Source organism: Microtus ochrogaster, chromosome 1 (genome assembly GCF_000317375.1).
Source record: "Microtus ochrogaster isolate Prairie Vole_2 chromosome 1, MicOch1.0, whole genome shotgun sequence".
Taxonomy (NCBI): domain Eukaryota; kingdom Metazoa; phylum Chordata; class Mammalia; order Rodentia; family Cricetidae; genus Microtus; species Microtus ochrogaster.
Window position 1 is genome coordinate 40,895,838 of NC_022009.1, and position 18,612 is coordinate 40,914,449.

The following is an 18,612-nucleotide window of genomic DNA, read 5'->3' on the forward strand; positions in this document are numbered from 1 at the left end:
AGCGTGGCCTTAGCAACTGTATGTCCAGAAAAGGCCCTAGACTCCATCTTGCATCCTCATGGATGATGTAAATTTTTTTCCTTCCAATTAATTGGGTTTTTTTTTATGTGTGCATCTATGTAGCGCTTGTGTGTCTGATGTCTTGAAAGCCAAAAGAGGATGTGAGATCCCCTGGAACTGGAGTTAGATGGTTGTGAACTCCCATGTAGGGGCTGGGAATTTAACCCAGGTCTGGAAGAGCAGCCACGTTCTTTACCACTGGAGCCATTTCTCCAGCTCAGAAATGTGTGTTTTGGTCATCACGACTGATGATGTCTCCTTCTCTGCTCCCCAGGAAGAACCTCAACTCTCTGCATCCTAAATACAAATGTACCCTCCTTGGAAGCGGCCCATGCCCCTGTCTATGCATGAGGACCCCATGTACACCACAGCCTCTTTGGGGTGAGTCAAGGGACCTTCGCCTGACTGTCAGGCACTCTAGGACTCCGGGTGGTGGGAGGGCTGCATCCTGGCCTGGATCGTGGTAGAAGAGATGCTTCATGTTAGACCTGAAGATCAAAGATTCAATCTTTGTCCCATGGAGACTTGTCAGGAGCAGCAGGAGTGGGCGTTTGTGGGACTAGGGGAGGGCACAAGGGCACATCACTGCAGGTGAGCTGTTCAAAAATGAACTTGGAAAAAGAAAGGTAAAAGAATCAACTGTGGCCAGGAGGAGGGGGCACACACCTTTCATCCCAGCACTTGTGAGGCATCGGCAGGTGACTCTCTATGAGTTTGAGGCCAGCCTGTTCTACAAAGCGAGTTCCAGGACAGCCAGAGCTGTTGTTCCCTGTCCAAAAAATAAAAAAAAATCAAACTTTGGCATCAGTATCTAACAAATCAGAGAAGTCCAAGTTGGGAAGACAGGGTCATTATGGAATTGATGTCTGCTGGAAGACAGAACACTAAAGGAAGCTTTGGGGAAACTGAGCCAGAGCAGAGCCAAGAGACAGGTCTCCATTGATGGACCAGTATGGGCAGAACAGCAGAGGGCCCACGCCTGCCCATCCTATGGCAGATGCTGCAGAGATGTTCACCCCAGCAGGGCACTAAGAATGTCCCAACAGTTCGCAATACTCACTGACCAGGCAGCCCCTAAAACTCCCTGGTTTCCTCTGAGTGCTGGCCCACAGCCTGAATATTGAATGGCTGAGATGGTAGGTTTGAGTCTCTAGTGGGTGAACAGCTCCCCCAAGCTGCTGCTAAGAACATGGGCCCTCCATGTCCACAGAAATAGGGCTCAGGGCTGGAATGAGGACACCCAGAAGATTCCCAAAGAAGCTGCCTATTCCATAGGTCAGAATGCAGGACAGCCTGTGGGTGGCAACTTCTCTCTGTGATGCCTGGATTTTCTCTCAGCTGGAAGAGGCTGAGCCATGGGAGCAGAAATGGCACACACAGGCTGCACTGGAGTTGGCAACTCCACTTGCAAGGTGCTTCCAAGTGTCCACGCCCTAAGTGTCTGGCTTCCCATGGCCAGCACTCTGGAAGGCCAGGAAGGAAGGTGGGGCGATGTATTGATGACCTCACCTTGGAGCTCACACACCATTACTACCCCTGGAGGTCAGCAGCCAGTCATTAAGTCCAGCCACATCCATGGGGAAAAGAATGAGACTCCACCTCCCAGAGGGAGCCATATCAGAGAATTGTTTTGTAGCAAAACATCTTTCCCGAGCCTTCCATACGTCTTCCCCATTGGCCCCTCCATGACATCCTCAGGGCAACAGCAGAGACCCTTATTCACACGCACCTCTAACATCGGCCACACAACCCCTTTTCTGTCTGGGATCGCCCTCCAAACTTTAACCCCACGACCCCAAACGGATGAGATGAGTCACTGGTCTAGACTTGGCTACTTTGCACTCCCCCATCCTCAGGACTTTTAAACTCCTCTGGGACCAGCTCCAGGACTCCGGATGCTGGTGATGGAAGTCATGGTGGTTGTGATAATGGCGGTGATGATGGTGCTGGTGAGGAAGGTGGAATGCTGGGGCTGAGCCCTCCTGAAATCACCACTTAGCCAATACTCATCATCAGTGACGGAAGGCACGGGTTGTCCTGGGAAGTGGTTGTGGTCCTGGGGCCACTGAGGAGGACATCCCTGTTCTAATCTGATTCATTACTCCTTCCTGACCAGCTCTGCGAGGCTGAGGGGTGACAGACCCCGAGGCAAGAGGTGGGAGAAGGCAGTGTGCATATCCGCCCATCATGGACAGCACTCACGACTGCTAGTGTAGGCAAGGAAGGATTCTTACAGAGCTCAGACCAAGACATGCCATGTCCCTCTGGTCCCAGGAGCAGAGGGCCTCTCTCAAGTGTCCCCTAGTACTGTCCACAGAGGGACTGGAGTCTTGCCACCTCCCACATCCTCACTGCCCTGGGGAGCTACTTGCTGAACAGATGGACATTTTGGTCCCCCTCATCTTCTGTACTCCTCCCTTTCCCTTCCCCTTCCCCGTATCCCTACCCCTTCCCTTTCCTTCTTCTTCTCTTCTCTCCTCCCTTCCTTATCCCTCTCCCCTTCCCCCAGTGGCCTGAGGGTGTTAACTGTCTCTTTTCCCCTTTCTTTCAGCATTGATATGTTCAACATCACCACGCATGTCCTCGAGTCTGCTGTTAACAAGAGCCTTCCAGAGAATAGCGACTGCCCAGACACGGAGTGGTTGAGCTGGCTCAATGCCATCCAGGCCCCCTTCCTCTGGGTTCTCTTCCTGCTGGCTGCACTGGAGAACATCTTTGTCCTCAGTGTGTTCTGCCTGCACAAGAACAACTGCACCGTGGCAGAGATCTACCTGGGCAACCTGGCAGCTGCGGATCTCATTCTGGCCTGTGGATTGCCCTTCTGGGCCATCACCATCGCCAATAACTTCGACTGGCTGTTTGGAGAGGTGCTGTGCCGCGTGGTAAACACATTGATCTACATGAACCTCTATAGCAGCATCTGCTTCCTGATGCTTGTGAGTGTTGACCGCTACCTGGCACTAGTGAAGACCATGTCCATGGGCCGGATGCGCGGGGTGCGCTGGGCCAAAATCTACAGCCTGGTGATCTGGGGCTGTACGCTGCTTCTGAGTTCACCCATGCTGATGTTCAGGACCCTAATGAAGTACAACGAAGAGGGCTTCAACGTCACTGCCTGCGCCATCATCTACCCGTCCCCCTCCTGGGAGGTATTCACCAATGTGCTGTTGAACCTGGTGGGCTTCCTGCTGCCCCTAACCATCATCACCTTCTGCACGGTGAAGATCATGCAGGTGCTGAGGAACAACGAGATGAAGAAGTTCAAGGAGATCCAAACAGAAAGGAAGGCCACTGTGCTTGTGCTGGCTGTCCTGGGGCTCTTTGTGATATGTTGGGTTCCCTTCCAGATCAGTACCTTCCTGGACACACTGATTCGTCTCAATGTGCTGTCTGGATGCTGGGTCAGGCATGCTGTGGACGTCATTACACAGATCAGTTCCTACATGGCCTACAGCAACAGCTGCCTCAACCCTCTGGTGTACGTGATTGTGGGCAAGCGCTTCAGGAAGAAGTCCCGGGAAGTGTACCAAGCGATGTGCCGGAAGGGGGGCTGCATGGGAGAATCCATCCAGATGGAGAACTCCCTGGGGACTCTGAAGACTTCTATCTCAGTGGAACGCCAGATCCACAAGCTGCAGGATTGGTCAGGGAACAGACAGTGAACAGAGGCCACCAGGAAGGACTATTTCGAAGACGTGTGAAGACTGGTGGATCCTGGACTACTCAGCCTGGGTGCGGGAAGGAGCCTGAGCATCCTAGGCAGCCCCAGGGAAACAGGCGGGTGATTCCAGACCCATCTCATGGCCTGAGCGTGCTGTGAAGAATGGATCCCCTGGAGCACAGTGGGATGATTCTGACTGACTGGCACTCTGAGGCCCCGTGAGTGGAGGGATCCTGGGGTAGGGTTGGAAGTGACAGCACTTCCTTCCACGGTGGCTCGGGGAAGGACAGATCTTCAGGGAAACTGCTGCCAGGTTCACCCTGTGGCTACACTCACAGGAGGCCCGGCTGACTTGCTTCTAGGTTTCACAGTTTGATGATTTCCTGGTCTTCTGGAGGTTAAACTCTGGGTCCAAGTAAGGACCCAGAGATTGGGGTTCTGTCACCCCTCTCACCATGGAGACAGTGAGAAAGAACCCCCCAAAGTGTTTATGGAGCACTTGCTGAATACACAGCATTAGACACTGTGGGCAAGAGATAAGAGAGTCACAGTGACATCTTATATCAGGGAGCCCTGATATAAGCAGGATGCCAGGACTTGCAGTCCCCAGGAGGCAGCTGATGGTGTATAAACGCAAGGAACTGTGAAAGGAGCAGAAAGCACATGTCTAGGTGAGCCAGTGGACAACACAGTGGCCTGGCCCTGGCCTCTGCTTCTTCTGCTAGAATGTGAGAGGGTCTTGTGCTTTGGCAAATGGCGGGTGTCATGTGACTGTGTGGCATCAGAACACACATCACATGAAGATGCTTGGCACAGAGACAGTCACCGAGGCTCAGGAACTACCCAATGGGGAATAATCAGTGTTGGAAAACACAGGCTGTGCCTGCAGGTGTAGGAGGCCCTCCCTCCTACCTTTCCCTCCTAGTTAGTGACCCACCCCAATGCACACACAATAAAGTGTTACGCCTGCCTGAATTCCAGAACCCAAATCACCACCACAAGACCACCTCCGATGTAAAAACAAGGAGTCTTTATTCATGAGTTAACTCGGTTCCCTCCATCCATCCGAAGCAGCAACAACAACAAAAGCAGTATCAACAGCAACAGTGTAGAAGAGACCTGGAGCAATAGAAAAAAATGGAGTTTATATATGGACAGAGGCTCTGGGAATTCCAAGCCTTGGGGCTTGTGATTGGCTGTCCCCTAGTGGCTTGAAGGGGGCATTCCAGACTTCCAGGCTTGGGATTGGCTGCCCTCCCAAATTGTAGGGGGGCTTTCCAGGACTAAGGGAACTTCCCAAACTGCCAGTAACTGCCTGAGGCTCTGATAGATCCGTTTTCCCTGCCCAGGGATTGGCTGGTTTTGAGTAAGGGGCAGAAATGGCTCCGCTTTTGGGTCCAAGCTGTGTTTCTTTCTCTGGTTCTTTCTACTTTTTAAACCTAATCTTGGGGCAAAGGTAAATATCTTTGATATGCCCTAAATCTAGGAACCTAGTGCATTCTTTTGGTCCTAGTTTTAGGATTTAGGGGCTTTTTTCCGGCTCTAGGTTTGGGGACAAAGTGTCTCTTCCCCTGGCTCTGGTCCTGTTTTTAGGTTGTGTTTCTTTCTCTGGGTTGGGGCTTGGAGCCTAGCCATTCGAGATCTGTGTGGGGGCTGTGGATCAGAGATTTTCTGGGACCTGGGTCTCTCAAAAGCATTTGGCACACAGAGATGGTGGGAAACGGCAAGAGTTTGTGTTGCTAGGAGACAAAGAAAAAGAATTCTCACGGGATCAGCCCAGGGAATCCACAGTACACAGCCTGGCTGCAATCATTAACTGTCCAGGGCGGTCCTGCCTCACAGGATCCCTGTTTCAGTGGCCAACGGGTGCCAATCAGTGGTTTAAGAGTGGTTCACAAAGTAGTGGAAGCTACGTACGTAAGGGCAGCTGACCTACCCTAGGTCACTAATCCCAGGGCGATGATTCCAGGCCCAACTCCCTACATGGCCACAGATTGCCTCATGAGTGATGGCAGGGGCAGCCTGAGCTACCTGGAAACTCTGACTTGAGAAACACCCCCTGGGGTGGGGACAACACACCTGCTCCTTGAACAGGTCTTCCACTGGAGATGAAAGAACTGCCCCAGATGGCTTCAGGGTCACTGGATTCCCCGTGAGAACCTACTCCAAGAGCCATGGGTGGGCTCAGTTGTCAGACTCCATACTCCCAGTTCCAGAATCTTCCACAGGAGTTTATTTTTCCACACGTCCATATCAGTGACTTTTCTCGTGGCTGTGACAAATTACCTATCAGAAGCAGCTTATGGGAGAGAAAAGGTTTGCTTCACCTCACAGTGTCAAAAAGGTTTCCGTCCATTGTAGCAGGGGTGGTATGGTAACTAGGGCATGCAACAGAGACGTCTTACATCGGAGGGACCAGTAAACAGACACAAGCAAGCGAGACCAGGGGCAGGATATGACCTACAATGGCTTGACTCTAGCGGGTGACTTGCACCAACTAGATCTGATTCCCTAAAGGTTTCATAGCTTCCCCATATAGGGAATAAAGTCTCAAAACATGAGCGGAGGGGCGGGAGAGAATTTCAGACCCTGTGACTAACAGTACTCCAAGTTCCCCGGGAGATATGCGGAACAGACCACACAGTCCCCAACACCAAGCCACTTAGGACCTGGCTACTCAATAGCCCAGGAACTGGAGACTTGGGAAGCAAGCAGAGTTCTGTGGTGTTTCTGGCTAGGTTGGAGCCAGGGGTGTAGAAGAAAGGGGCCAGCAAAAGAAACCCACGCTGGCCACAATGTTTACAAAGGGAGTGCTTACGTGGCAAAACAAAACAAAACAACAACAACAAAACATCTTGAACCCTGACAGAGAAGTCGTCAGGGAAATTCCTTTTCCACCCCTCCCTTTGCCCCCAGTAAACTTAACACTTGTAGCCAGGAAAGGAAAACAGGTGACATAAGAAGTGGATGCTAGGATTCTGTGCTAGAATGGAACCCAGCCACTGCTGTACTATAACATACTATAAATGATAAGCAGAACCCAGTCCTCAGAAGAGATGTTGGTTTGCTGTGGGCTCCAGGAACACAACCTGGCCTCCTTGGGGTGGCTGAAGGGTCTCCACCTGGGTCTCTGCAGGAGGAAAGCCCCCTTTGTGCTTGTGTGGACAGCCTGGTGAGAAGTCGTGTCCTGTGAGAGCGTGTGCAGAGGAAGTGTCTGCGCTGCCTACGAGAAGGGAGGCTTTGCATAAACATTCACCTCTTTTGCGCACTGGAATAAACAGATGAGTTCTGCATAGTGTTTGACTGTGTCACACTTCCTGAAGCCCTGAGCCCTGACCTGGGATCCTGACTCCGGCAGTTGAAAGTCTCGGGAGATGCGGAGCACAGTCTGTTCCTGAGGCTTCATGGAGAAGATCAGTGGTCTCCAAGTGTGTCCCTTATGAGTTAGGAGTGGGGGAAGCATGATTCACAACACACAATTTGTACACTTATTAATATGCATTGAAATATGCACACTTAAATATATTAAACAAATCGTATTATAATTTTTCAGAAAATGTCGTTTTGGTGTTTTCCTCCATATTGTTTCCTCCACAGACAGCTTGTTACCGAACCCCTTTTCGATGTCATATCGTAGAGTGCCAGGGATGGCCAAGTCCAATCATCCATTTCCATGAAATACTTACATTTGACCCTTGCCTCAAATCAAGAGCATCCCACATGGTATCAACATGAAAGCCGCTGCTTGTGTATGAGATGGGGATCTCTGTACATTCCATTCAGGTCCACCTCACTCTCCATGTCTTCCTTCATCCACTCGTTCATCCAACAAAACTTCATCCTGTGAGTCCACGAACAGCGTTGCCCAGTCTGTTCATTCCAGAAACCTAGGGCTCAGTGTTCACTGCACCCCATCTTTTTCATCCCCGAATAGATAAGCATTCCTTTCCGGTTCTGCCCCCTTGTGTCTCCTGAGTCTTTCTGGGACGATCATCATGCCTTACTGCTTCTCACCTCCGACATCAGCCATCTCCCTAATTCTCATTCTTCATTCGTAGGATCAGCTCTTGGGGGCTCAGGTTTCAGAGTCAGGGAGATGTGGAGTCGATTCTGGTTCTGCCCTGGGCTCCCGTTTGATGTTTGTCCATGTTATGGCAGCTTTGAAATTGGAATGAGCAACAGCATCAATCAAGTCAGAGAACTGCCAACAGGGCTCATGTGGGAGAGTGTTTAGAACAGTGTCTGGTACATTCTTGACAGAACATATGTCATCTGTGATGGTAATAACGGCAGTGATGGTGTTCATAATCGTGGCGATGGTGGCGATGATGGCGGTAGTGGCAAGGATGATGGCTGGTGATGAAGCGGTTACAGAGGTTGGTGGTTATGGTGGGGATGGTGATGATGCTACTCTCCACGAGGTAACCTTTTATATGCCCCACCCCTCGTAGAATAAAGCTACATGTTCACATAAATGGCTTGCAAGACCCTTGATAATCTGGCTCCTGTCTGTCCTGCTGGCTCCATCTATTCTATCCTGCTCATTCTCTACCCTCCGGCTACACAGGACTCAAATGTCAGGGGGGCAGATATCGGGAGACGACATTCCACTTCTCAGGTGACATTCCTTTTATCAGCCTACACCCCACACTCTGTACCCCACCTCTGAAGCGCCCGAGAAAGATTCCTGCCCCAGGGGATAAACATGTAGGCATGACAAACCACCCGTGTAGGGCACAATAAGTGTATGATCCTAGAGAAGCCAGGGACTGGAACCACAATCTCAGCAGTCAGAACTAGATGTGGCACTGTCTACTCTTCTCCCACTACATAGGCCCCTCTCTTGACTCTGGGAAGATCCGTGGGGAGAGTTCCTGGTTGGCCTCAGGAAATCAGTCAATTCTGCACCTATCTTCCCTGGCCAGGGCAGTCAGGGCCGAGTGAAGAGATATCGCCTACGTGCCATAGGAACTCACGCTAGCACACAGATAATGGCTCGCTGATGTAGGAAGCCAAAAATGCCCAGGCTTCATAGTTCAGAATGTGAAGGCTCTGCTTCATAGAACTCAACAGTGCATGCCTGTCTCTTTGCTACCCAGTCTCTGACCTCACTTGCCAAGCCTCACATAGCCCTGATCCCTCATCCGGGTCTAGGGAGGATGTGGGGGGCCAGGGACGAGCAACAGTGGTCAGGAGTTGGCAATAACAATGGCTGAGAGCTTAAGTCTGTGGGTTTTGGCTGAGTCCAGGCCTAGGCCAAGCAGGCCCGTGGAGTGTTTGACCCGGAGCTAAGAACTAAGGGCTTCAACCTCGCCACACCAGACCTCACCCCTCTCCATGGAAGTCAGAAAGATCAGGAACTTAGGGGGTCCTCAGTTCTTAAGGAGCATATTAGGGAGCCCCAAAGACTCTGAGGTGTACAGGACTTAACCAACAAGAACTACAAAGTACCACAGAAAGGACCTCCAGGGAGCTTCTCCCGCGAATTGCTTCTGCACCAGGGTCTGGGCTGCTCTCACCAGAGTACATCAACTGTCTTGGGGCCCTCATGAGTACAATTGTTCCTCCTAGACATTTTCAACCTTATAAACGCATTGGGCTTCCACTGTCCTGTCAGAATCTCTTCCCAGGCTGGTGATACATCTGAGTCTCTCTCTGCTGGGCAGAGACACCACGCCCGGGGGCCGCTCCAGAGTCACAGTCATGGGGAAAAGCACACTAGAGAGCCGTGCCGCCAGGCTGAGACATTGGGCGGCATCAAGTGCAGCACTAACTGTTCGTTCCTCTTGTTTTCAACTCATGATGTGTTTAGTGAGATGACGCTGATACACTCATATAAATTGTGTTGGGATGTAATCCGTATGCCCGCATTTCCCCCGTTTCAGCTTTTAGTTCTTTACAGAATTGCACAACCATCGCCATGATTTAATTCCAGAATATCCGCATCATCCCAGAGTGAGATCCCAGACCCATTAGCTGTCACCTCGGATTCCTTTCCTCCCACAGCTTCTGGTAGCCACTCATCTCTGTCTCTCCTTCTGCCTCTCTCCAACATTTCATACTGGCACACTCACGTGTGAGTACTGATGGTGTCTGGCTTCTCTCATTTGCTTCCCGCGGAGATGCGACAGTTGGAGGAGCAGTCCTGTGTGAGCTGGAATAGCCGCTTCACTCTTCCCTCCCCTGGCTTTGATCTCAGTTTCTCTGTCTGTAATATGGCAAGTTAATTCTCCAAGCAAGAACATCTCCAGGAGATGTTGTGACTCTAAAGGTGGGGGAGAGTCCAGATGGTGTCAGCAAGACAAAAGCTGTGCAGCCGGGGGCCAGGCTCCTGGCTCACACCTCAGCTCACCACTTCATGGCTGGAGGAAGTTGGGTTAGGTTCATTAGCTCCTCTGTTTGTGTTTTCTCATCTAGAACAATAAGGAGCCGGGTGTTGTGACAAGGGGGTGAGGTCACTGTCACAGGGGCATCACAGTGCATCTCCCAGGAAAGCACACATCCTTGTGGAACGAAGGCCACAGTGTGGGCCCATTGAGAACAGCGTCTTGGCAGAAGTAAGGGGTTAAAGTGAGGTTATACTGGAGCAGAGTGGGCCCTCAGTCCATTCCAAAAGAAAGGAGGGCCCAAGGTCAAAGAGGAGGGGACACATACTAGAATGACATGCCCTGAGCCTGAGAGAGCAGGGTGGCCATAGCCACAAGGATCTGAAGAAGCAAGGAAGAGTCCCCTGGGGGCCTCCAGCGGCCACAGTCCCAACACCTCCTCTCCAGCGGGAAGGAAAGCATACTGAAAGAGAATAGCCCAGCCCAGCCTATTGAGGTTTGCAGATTTTACCAAGCAGAAGAGACTGGAGCCTTTCCCAAGGTCACATAGAGTGTCAGAGGCCATGCCAGGCTCCCAAATCCAGGAGCATAGGTTTGGTACCACTGGGTTTGTATACCCAGCTCTGCAAAACCCAGAGCTTGTGCTACCCTGCTTCTTTCCTTCCCCCACCCCCAAGGGCAGGTGTCTTCAACCAGGTTAAAGAGAAGCTGAACGCTCCTCCTCCCAGCTTGTGGCTCATGCAGCCACCAAGCCCCTAGGGAAATGCTGTTATTTTACAGACAATGCTAAAACACAAGAGAAGTGGGGCTCTGAACCTCCTGAGGGTGCTTCCTTTCCACAGTGTCACCCTTGTGGCCTCCCCAGTGGGACATTTGCTCTTCTAGGACATGCTGGATAGTTTTGTGTCAACTTGACACAAGCTAAAGTCATCTGAGAGGAGGGAGCCTCAATGAGAAAATACCTCCATAAGATTGAGTTTGTAGGCGAGCCTGTAAGGCATTTTCTTAATTGGTGATTGATAAAGGAGGGGGGCTCAGCCCATGGTGGGTGGTGCCATCCTTGGGTTGGTGGTCCTGAGTTCTATAAGAAGGCAAACTGAGTAGGCCATGAGGAGCAAGCCAGTAAGCAGCATGCATACGCGTGCGCGCGCGCACACACACATACACACACACCACGGCCTCTGCATCAGCTCCCACCTCCAGATTCCTGCACTGTTCCTGACTTCCTTTGATGATGAACAGATATGTGGGAATGTAAGCTGAATAAACCCTTTCCTCCCCAACTTGCTTTTGGTCATGGTGTTTAGTAACCCTAACTAAGACGGTAGAGGACAGCCACAACTCCCTCTGAGCTGACAGGACCACAGTCATGTGCGACAGCAGAACGAGGAAACTGAAGTCACCTCTGCTGGGAGCTCCCAGCCCAGCTGCCTCCCTGGGGCACGGCCTGCAGTTCTGATGGCAACCGAGGATTCTAGCTCCAGCAGACAGCATGGAAAACAAATCCAACTGCCCTGCTTGGCCTCCCAGAGCGAGATATGAGGCCCTGGGAAAGTGATTCTAGGTCTCATACCTACTTCCCTGACATCCAAATTGGGGCCACCAAAACCTCTTGCCTTGAAGTTAGATAATCTGCCGGCTAGAGAAAGGCACAGGGGTAAGGCCTGGTTCCGGGAGACCAGAAACACTGTACGCTGGGGACTTCTGGACTGGCGCAGGCTTTCCTTCTGATTTCTGTAGGAAGAGGGCAAGTTCTGAGGAAGGAGAGGAGCAAGCCTCCTCCAGACCCTACAGCTCACACTGTACCTGGCATTAGTGGTTTAGCACGTGTTTACTGACCTAAGATAAGTGTTGCTGTTATTAGGTATAAATACATAGTTTCTGAATTCACTCAACAAATCCTGAACATCCACGATGCATCAGCCTGATGATAGGCATTGAGCCTGTGACCTTACTACAAGGAGATAACCCCACTTCCTTGCCAGAAGAACTCACACCTAGTCATGTGAGAGCTAACACGTGTGTGTGGAACACGTGGAAAGTGACAAGATGAGCAAGGAGCCAGGAAACCAGGGCAGAGGAGCAGTAGCTCCAAAAATGGCTCCATTGGGAAGACCTGAGGGGGTGAGCGTGTGCATTCCTGGGAAGGCTGCTCCATGTGGAGGGAACCAGCAGGTCAAAGGCCTCGCCCATGGTGAGGGATGTGTCAGCCCTGACACCACTGAGGAGATCTGGAGGTTTAGTGGCTGAGCCAGGCAGGGCCTGTGAGGAGTGTGCTCACAGGTGACACTGAAGGCCACATCCTGCCTTTGTTTCTGCTAGAGAGGGAGTCAACATTTCAAGGGTAGCAATGGCTTAGATTCCAGAAGATAAAGAAATAGATGTGATGGTCCAGGTTAGGAGGACCTTCCAACAGGACCTTGGAGAAGTTTCCTCTTGAAGACTGGAATCAGGGCTGAGACTCCCTTGAGCAGAATGCCTAGAAGCCCCCATGAGCTTCTCTAAGCATCCCAATACAGGACCCAAGAGCATAGGTGGGTTCCTTGTAAACTCCCCTGGTCCATGGAACCCTGGCCCAGTTTGCACCCTCCAGTGGGCATCTTCTTATCCCAGGGCACCACCCAGAGCCACCCTACCTCAGGCTGGTTTCAGGTGGCTCAGGCATCCAGATGCTCTCAGAGTCCATTATCATCATGGCGAGAATCCTGACAGCGAGCTTGCAGACAGGATGCTGGAGAGAAGCTAGAGTCCTACATCTTGATCCACAGGCCACAAGAAATGAACTGTCTCACTGGATGTAGCTTGAACATGGGAGACCTCAAAGCCCACCTCTACAGCGGCACACTTCCTCCAACAAAGCCACACCTCCTAATAGTGCCACTCCCTTTGGCATAGTTTCTTTCAAACCACCACAACCACCAACCCTGAACAAAGGTGAGAGCTGGGCTCTGAGGAGGACAGGACCTCTCACTTCAAAAGGAGCCCACACTACTGTGGGTGGTTTGTTTGGTTTTCTCTCCATCACCTTCTCATTGGATGAAGGTAGTGACACTGTGTAATGGGGTGGAGGAGCTCCTGTGGTGATGGAGAATCCACTAGACAGGGATAAGGAGAGCAGCAACTAGAGAATTGAGAATTGGCCTCCTCAGATGTCAAGACTGACATTCTGGGAAGTGTCTTCGTGAATGGCCCAGGCTCTGTGGCCTAAACAGCAGCGATGCCCAGCTAGCCTGAGGGCCTATCTCTGTTCATCAACTGGTCAGGTTCTCCTCTGGATTCTGACTTCTCCACATTTTTCACCCAGGGGACTTAACTCAACAACAAAGAGAACTCAACCAGTTGGTGGGGATGAGCCAGCCCTGGCTACACACGTGGCAGTTACAGCTGGAGTCCACTCAAAAAAGGCCAGAAGACCCTCTTGGAGGGTCCATCCATTTCTTATGCCTGTTTGATTTCCCTCTCCCACCATCTATTACCCCAAAGACAAAAGGATCCCCTGTTCTTTGACCCTAAGCCAGCTATCCACCTCAGTGAGAATAAACCTATTTTCAAAAACTTTCCATCCTACCCAGAGTGGCCCAGGGCCTGAACCAGACACCTCAGACTCATTCCCCAAAGCCCAGCTTCATCAGCCTCCACAGTTGTTGTGGGTACGGTCCCACCCCAACCTGACCTGTCCTTGGCTGCTCTCATTCCTGTGGGCAGAGGAGCTGAGATAAGGCCCTCCCTCCTCCCATCAGAACTAGTCAAGGGCTCTGCTGAGAGCAGGTCAGTGCTGGGCCTCAGCCACGGTCCAGTCAAGACTCTAGGGAATCAAGGGAGAGCCAGTGCTAGTTAGCAAGGCCTGGCTACACTGCCAAATAGAAAATCCCACTGCTTGTGTTTTCTTCTGTCTAGCCAGTCCTAGGAGAATACAAAGCACCCGCAGAAATCCAACTGTCTCCCAATGCCCCACCTCTGGGGAGAGATGTGGCCAGAGGGGGAGGCAGTGAATTTCTCACAGATTCCAACGCTCCCTCTTTTATCTTTTCCTTTGTGTTTCCAAGATTTTACAGCCCTTAGAACCAAAAGAAAACATCTGGAAATGCTGCTAGGGGTCGTGAAATCGTGGAAGCAGAAAGAAAAAAAATAATAAAAGAGGGAGAGAGACAAGATGCCAGAGACAGCAGAAGCATCTTTGCCTGGATGAGCAGGACTCACCTGTAGAAACAGAGTTCCAGCCACAAACCTGGGCAGTTTCCAGCAGGAGGGCAGAGCGAGACAGCCAGGGGAATAAAGAGAGACGAGAGGCCAGGGGCTGGAGGAGCCTGGTGCCCAGCTCTCAAAACACACCAGAAATTCCTGCCTCTCTGAATGTTAGGCCTCGGGTAGCTGGACTTTGTGGATGCCAGCTCACACCAAAACCAAACCCAGAGCCGCCAGCCAGGATTAGGAAAAGCTTGACTGGTCTTACTCAACTCCAAGCCCTGCATGAGTCAAACTTTTTCCTGAGCTCACTGTTTGTACAACGAGGCCCACACTGATGGATTCTTGGCTATGTGTCTTTCACTACTCATATTCAAGAGAGGATGTCCTAAGTGTAGCCAAATCCCAGACCTCCTGGAGCCAATGGGGAATGGGGAAGCCATAACTCAATATACCGACAGGGGGGAGCTTTGGGTGTCTGTGGGGCCTATTTGGCAACACACAGTCGTTAGGCAAAATCAACAGGCCACAAATGTCAGCGAAGAAAGTGCCAGGTTGTTGAAGGACCTCCTACTAACCCTAAGTGCCAAGAGAAATGCGATGTCACACCTCCCTAAAGCCCATAGCCTCTGCTGGCTTGAGACTCACTTTTTGGGTAATCCCCTGTGACATCATGAGAACAGAGGTGGTTTCATTTAAGACCAGCGTATGTCCAGAGAGCTGACCAGTACAGAAACCTCCCAAGACAGCCATCACGATCAAAAACCCAGTCGAAGCTGCAAGCTTTTCCGTTTTCTGTCAGGGTAAGTCATAGCCATCTGTTTTCCTCTTAGGACCGTTAAATGTAATCATAGATCATGACTCTTAGCAAAAGACAATAAACAAAACAAGCCCTTGTCTACATATGTACTAGTCGAACAGACAGGCTACAAGCATTCATTTTAAACAGAATTGGTATCCTATGTCTGGGATTTGTATCCTACGTTTGGGTTTGTTTCTGGTTTGAAGGGAAAGCTTTTTGTGGTTTTGAGACAGGGTCTCCCTATGTAGCCCAATACTGCTTTGGGCTCTCCAGTTCTGGGTTGGCAGGTGTGAACCGCAATACTCAGCTTCTGGTTTGGGGTTTAGTTTCGTGTGTGTGTGTGTGTGTGTGTGTGTGTGTGCACGCGCGCGCATGTGTTCACATGTGTGTGCGTGTTGAGACAAGTCTCTCTATGTAGCCCTGGCTGTCCTGGAGCTCAATATGTAGCCCAGGCTGGCCTTGAACCCTCAGAGATTCTGTCTCTGCTAGTAGAATGCTTGGATTAAAGGCATGCGCCACCATACCTTGTCCCCTCTTCTTGAAAGTTTTTTTGACTTTATTTTGATTTTCTGCTGTTGGGAGTTTTGCCTGCACGTATGTATGTCCAGAATGTGATTTTAGGTGTATGGGTGTGTTGCCTGCATGTATGTATGTCCAGCACATGCATGCAGTGCCTGTGGAGGCCAGAAAAGGATGTCGGATCCTCTAGGTCTGGAGTTACGGATGGTTATGAGCTGCCATAGGATTGCTGGGACTCAAACTCCGGTCCTCTGGAAGAGCAGCCGTCAGTGCTTGTCTTAGGGTTTCTACTGCTGCGACAAAATGCCTTGGCCAGTAAGTGAGTTGGGGAGGGAAGGGTTTATTTGGCTTATACTTCCACAGCATAGTCCATCACTGAAGGAAGTCAGAACAGAAACTCCAATGGGGCAGGAAACTGAGGCAGGAGCTGACATAGGGGCCAAGGAGGGATGCTGCTTACAGGCTTGCTCCTCATGGTTTGCTCAGCCTGCTTTCTTATAGAACCCGGGACCACCATTCCAAGGATGGCACCACCCACCATGACAGGGCCCTCCCCCATTGATCACTAATTGAGAAAATGCCCTACAGCTGGATCACATGGTGGTATTTCCTCAACTGAGGCTCCTTCCTCTCAACTCTAGCTTGTGTCAAGTTGACACGCAAACCAGCCAGTACCGTGTTTTTAGTCAATGGGCCTTTCCTTCAGCCTCTACTGTTTCCTCTTTTTGACTAGGCCAGTCCTCTCCTCCTCTACAGAAACAAACAGTAAATACTGTCAGTTTTGCAGACCAGACAGCCTTGGCTGCACCACTCTCCTCTGTTACCATAGCAAGAAAGTAGTCAAAGGCGCAGTTACATAAGCAGTGTGTATGGGCTGTGTGCCAATAAAACTTTATTGTCTGGAGCAAACCACATGCTGGGTGTGATCTCCTGTACTCTTTACTCTGTCCATTTCAGGTCACTGTGGATGGCGTCCCAGGCCTTATTGGAGCTGCAGCCCACTAACCAAAGCCAGCAGACGTCTCCCAACATCACCTCCTGCAAGGATGCTCCAGAAGCCTGGGACCTGCTGTATAGGGTGCTTCCAGGATTTGTCATCACCATCTGTTTCTTTGGCCTTCTGGGGAACCTTGCAGTACTGTCCTTCTTCCTCCTGCCTCGGCATCGGCGGAGAAAACACCGCTTAACCGTCGCCGAAATCTACCTGGCTAACTTGGCAGCTTCTGATCTGGTGTTCGTCCTGGGCCTACCCTTCTGGGCAGAGAACATCTGGAACCGTTTCAACTGGCCCTTTGGCACTGAACTCTGCCGGGTGGTCAACGGGATCATCAAGGCCCATCTGTTCATCAGTATCTTCCTGGTGGTGGCCATCAGTCAGGACCGCTACCGGTCTCTGGTATATCCCATGACTAGCAGAGGATCCCGGCGGCGGCGACAAGCCCGAACCACCTGTCTGCTCATCTGGGTAGCAGGGGGCCTCTTGAGCATCCCCACGTTCCTACTACGTTCCGTCAGAGTTGTCCCCGACTTGAACATCTCTGCCTGCATCCTGCTTTTCCCCCACGACGCCTGGCATTTTGCAAGGATGGTGGAGTTGAACATTTTGGGTTTCTTCCTCCCATTGACTGCCATCATCTTCTTCAACTATCACATCCTGGCATCCCTGAGAGGGCAGAAGGAGGCCAGCAGAACGAGGTGTGGGGGTCCCAAGGGCAGCAAGACAACAGGGCTGATCTTCACTCTGGTGGTCTCCTTCCTGGTCTGCTGGGCTCCCTACCACTTCTTTGCCTTCCTGGATTTCCTGGTCCAGGTGAAGGTAGTCCAAGACTGCTCCTGGAAGGAATTCACGGACCTGGGCCTGCAGCTGGCCAACTTCTTTGCTTTCATCAACAGCTGCTTGAACCCACTGATTTATGTCTTTGTGGGCCGGCTTTTAAAGACTAGGGTCTGGAAGCATTATAAGAGATGCAGCCCTGGAAGCCTCGTGTCCATATCCCCCAATAGGAAAGAACTCTTTCAGCTGTTCTGGCAGAACTGAAACAGCAGCCAGCCACGAAGCCTAGCTTCTAGACCTCTGATACCATACAGGCCATCTTGTCGGCTGACCCACCGTGGCCTACAAAGATGCCAAGGGAATGCTACTAACAGGGTAGCAGGGACCTTGCAGATATAATTAAGGTAAGGATCTGGTTATTAAGCTGATCCTGAAGTATTTGGGGGCAGGGAGAACAAAATAATCCCTGGGTTCCTTTTAAGCAGAGACTTCAGAGGGCTGGAATATGTGCAGACTGAAGCAGAGGTCAGAGTGATGAGGAAGGGGCCGTGAACAGGGGACTGCAGGCGCCCTTAGAGGATGGAGAAGAAAGGATACAGACACGTGTCCTCTCTGCAACCTCTAGAAAGCAGCGCCCCGCCCAGACAACCTGCTGACTTTAACCCTGCCCCCTACGACTGTGAAAGAAGAAAACTATGAGAGAATAAAGGGTTCTCATTTGCAATTGCCAAGTTTGTGATTACTGCCATAGCAACCACAGAAAACTTACAGAAGCACCCAGCAAGGGTCCCTCTTGACACTCCCACTTACCCAGGCCTTCGGAGGCTGACTCTGAAGAAAGCACAGGTGGGGTAGCTGCAGACCCTACACATAGGAGCTTGCAGAGGTCTAAATAACCCTAAGTCCGAATGGAAAGCTCCACAGGCTACAGATCCAGCAACTCCAGGGAAGGAAGGGTCTGTTCCTCCCCTCAGGTCCATGCAGGGTGGACTCTGGGGGCTGTGGAGACAGACAGAAAGGGCTGGGGGAAGGCACAGGCCATTGCCTAGAGTTCACGTGAACATTGCTGGATGCTGGAGCCTTCATCCAGTCTCTCCTTGGCTTCAAGGATCCAGGAGGGACCCTCCCAGAGAACTCTAGATGACACACAAGAGAGCGTCACAGGACAGAAGAACCGCCTATCCAGGTGACAGGGTGGGTCTGAGAACACAGAACAGTGGCTGCTGGCTGGGACAGGTAGAGTATTCTGGGACACATAGCCTGGCTTTTAAAAAAACTAGCAGTT

The 18,612-nt window shown here is 51.3% G+C and overlaps 2 protein-coding genes across 2 annotated transcripts; both read left to right on the forward strand.

The window, feature by feature from the left end:
* Nucleotides 1–341: 341 nt before the first annotated feature.
* Bdkrb2 (bradykinin receptor B2) lies at nucleotides 342–7,278 on the forward strand. Its single transcript, XM_005343519.2, has 2 exons — nucleotides 342–441; nucleotides 2,612–7,278. The coding sequence occupies exons 1-2, from the start codon at nucleotides 368–370 to the stop codon at nucleotides 3,720–3,722; spliced, it is 1,185 nt and encodes a 394-aa protein (XP_005343576.1). The 5' UTR covers nucleotides 342–367; the 3' UTR covers nucleotides 3,723–7,278.
* Nucleotides 7,279–16,520: 9,242 nt separating this feature from the next.
* Nucleotides 16,521–17,591, forward strand: Bdkrb1 (bradykinin receptor B1). Its single transcript, XM_005343520.1, has one exon. It carries the CDS (start codon nucleotides 16,521–16,523, stop codon nucleotides 17,589–17,591), a length of 1,071 nt encoding a protein of 356 aa, XP_005343577.1.
* Nucleotides 17,592–18,612: the final 1,021 nt, after the last annotated feature.

Excerpts from the sequence above, each read along its gene's own strand:
- Bdkrb2 (XM_005343519.2), top strand. The coding sequence starts at position 368 with ATGTACCCTCCTTGGAAGCGGCCCATGCCCCTGTCTATGCATGAGGAC. Across the intron at positions 442-2,611 it reads TACACCACAGCCTCTTTGGG|CATTGATATGTTCAACATCA; the intron begins GTGAGTCAAGGG and ends CCTTTCTTTCAG.
- Bdkrb1 (XM_005343520.1), top strand. The coding sequence starts at position 16,521 with ATGGCGTCCCAGGCCTTATTGGAGCTGCAGCCCACTAACCAAAGCCAG.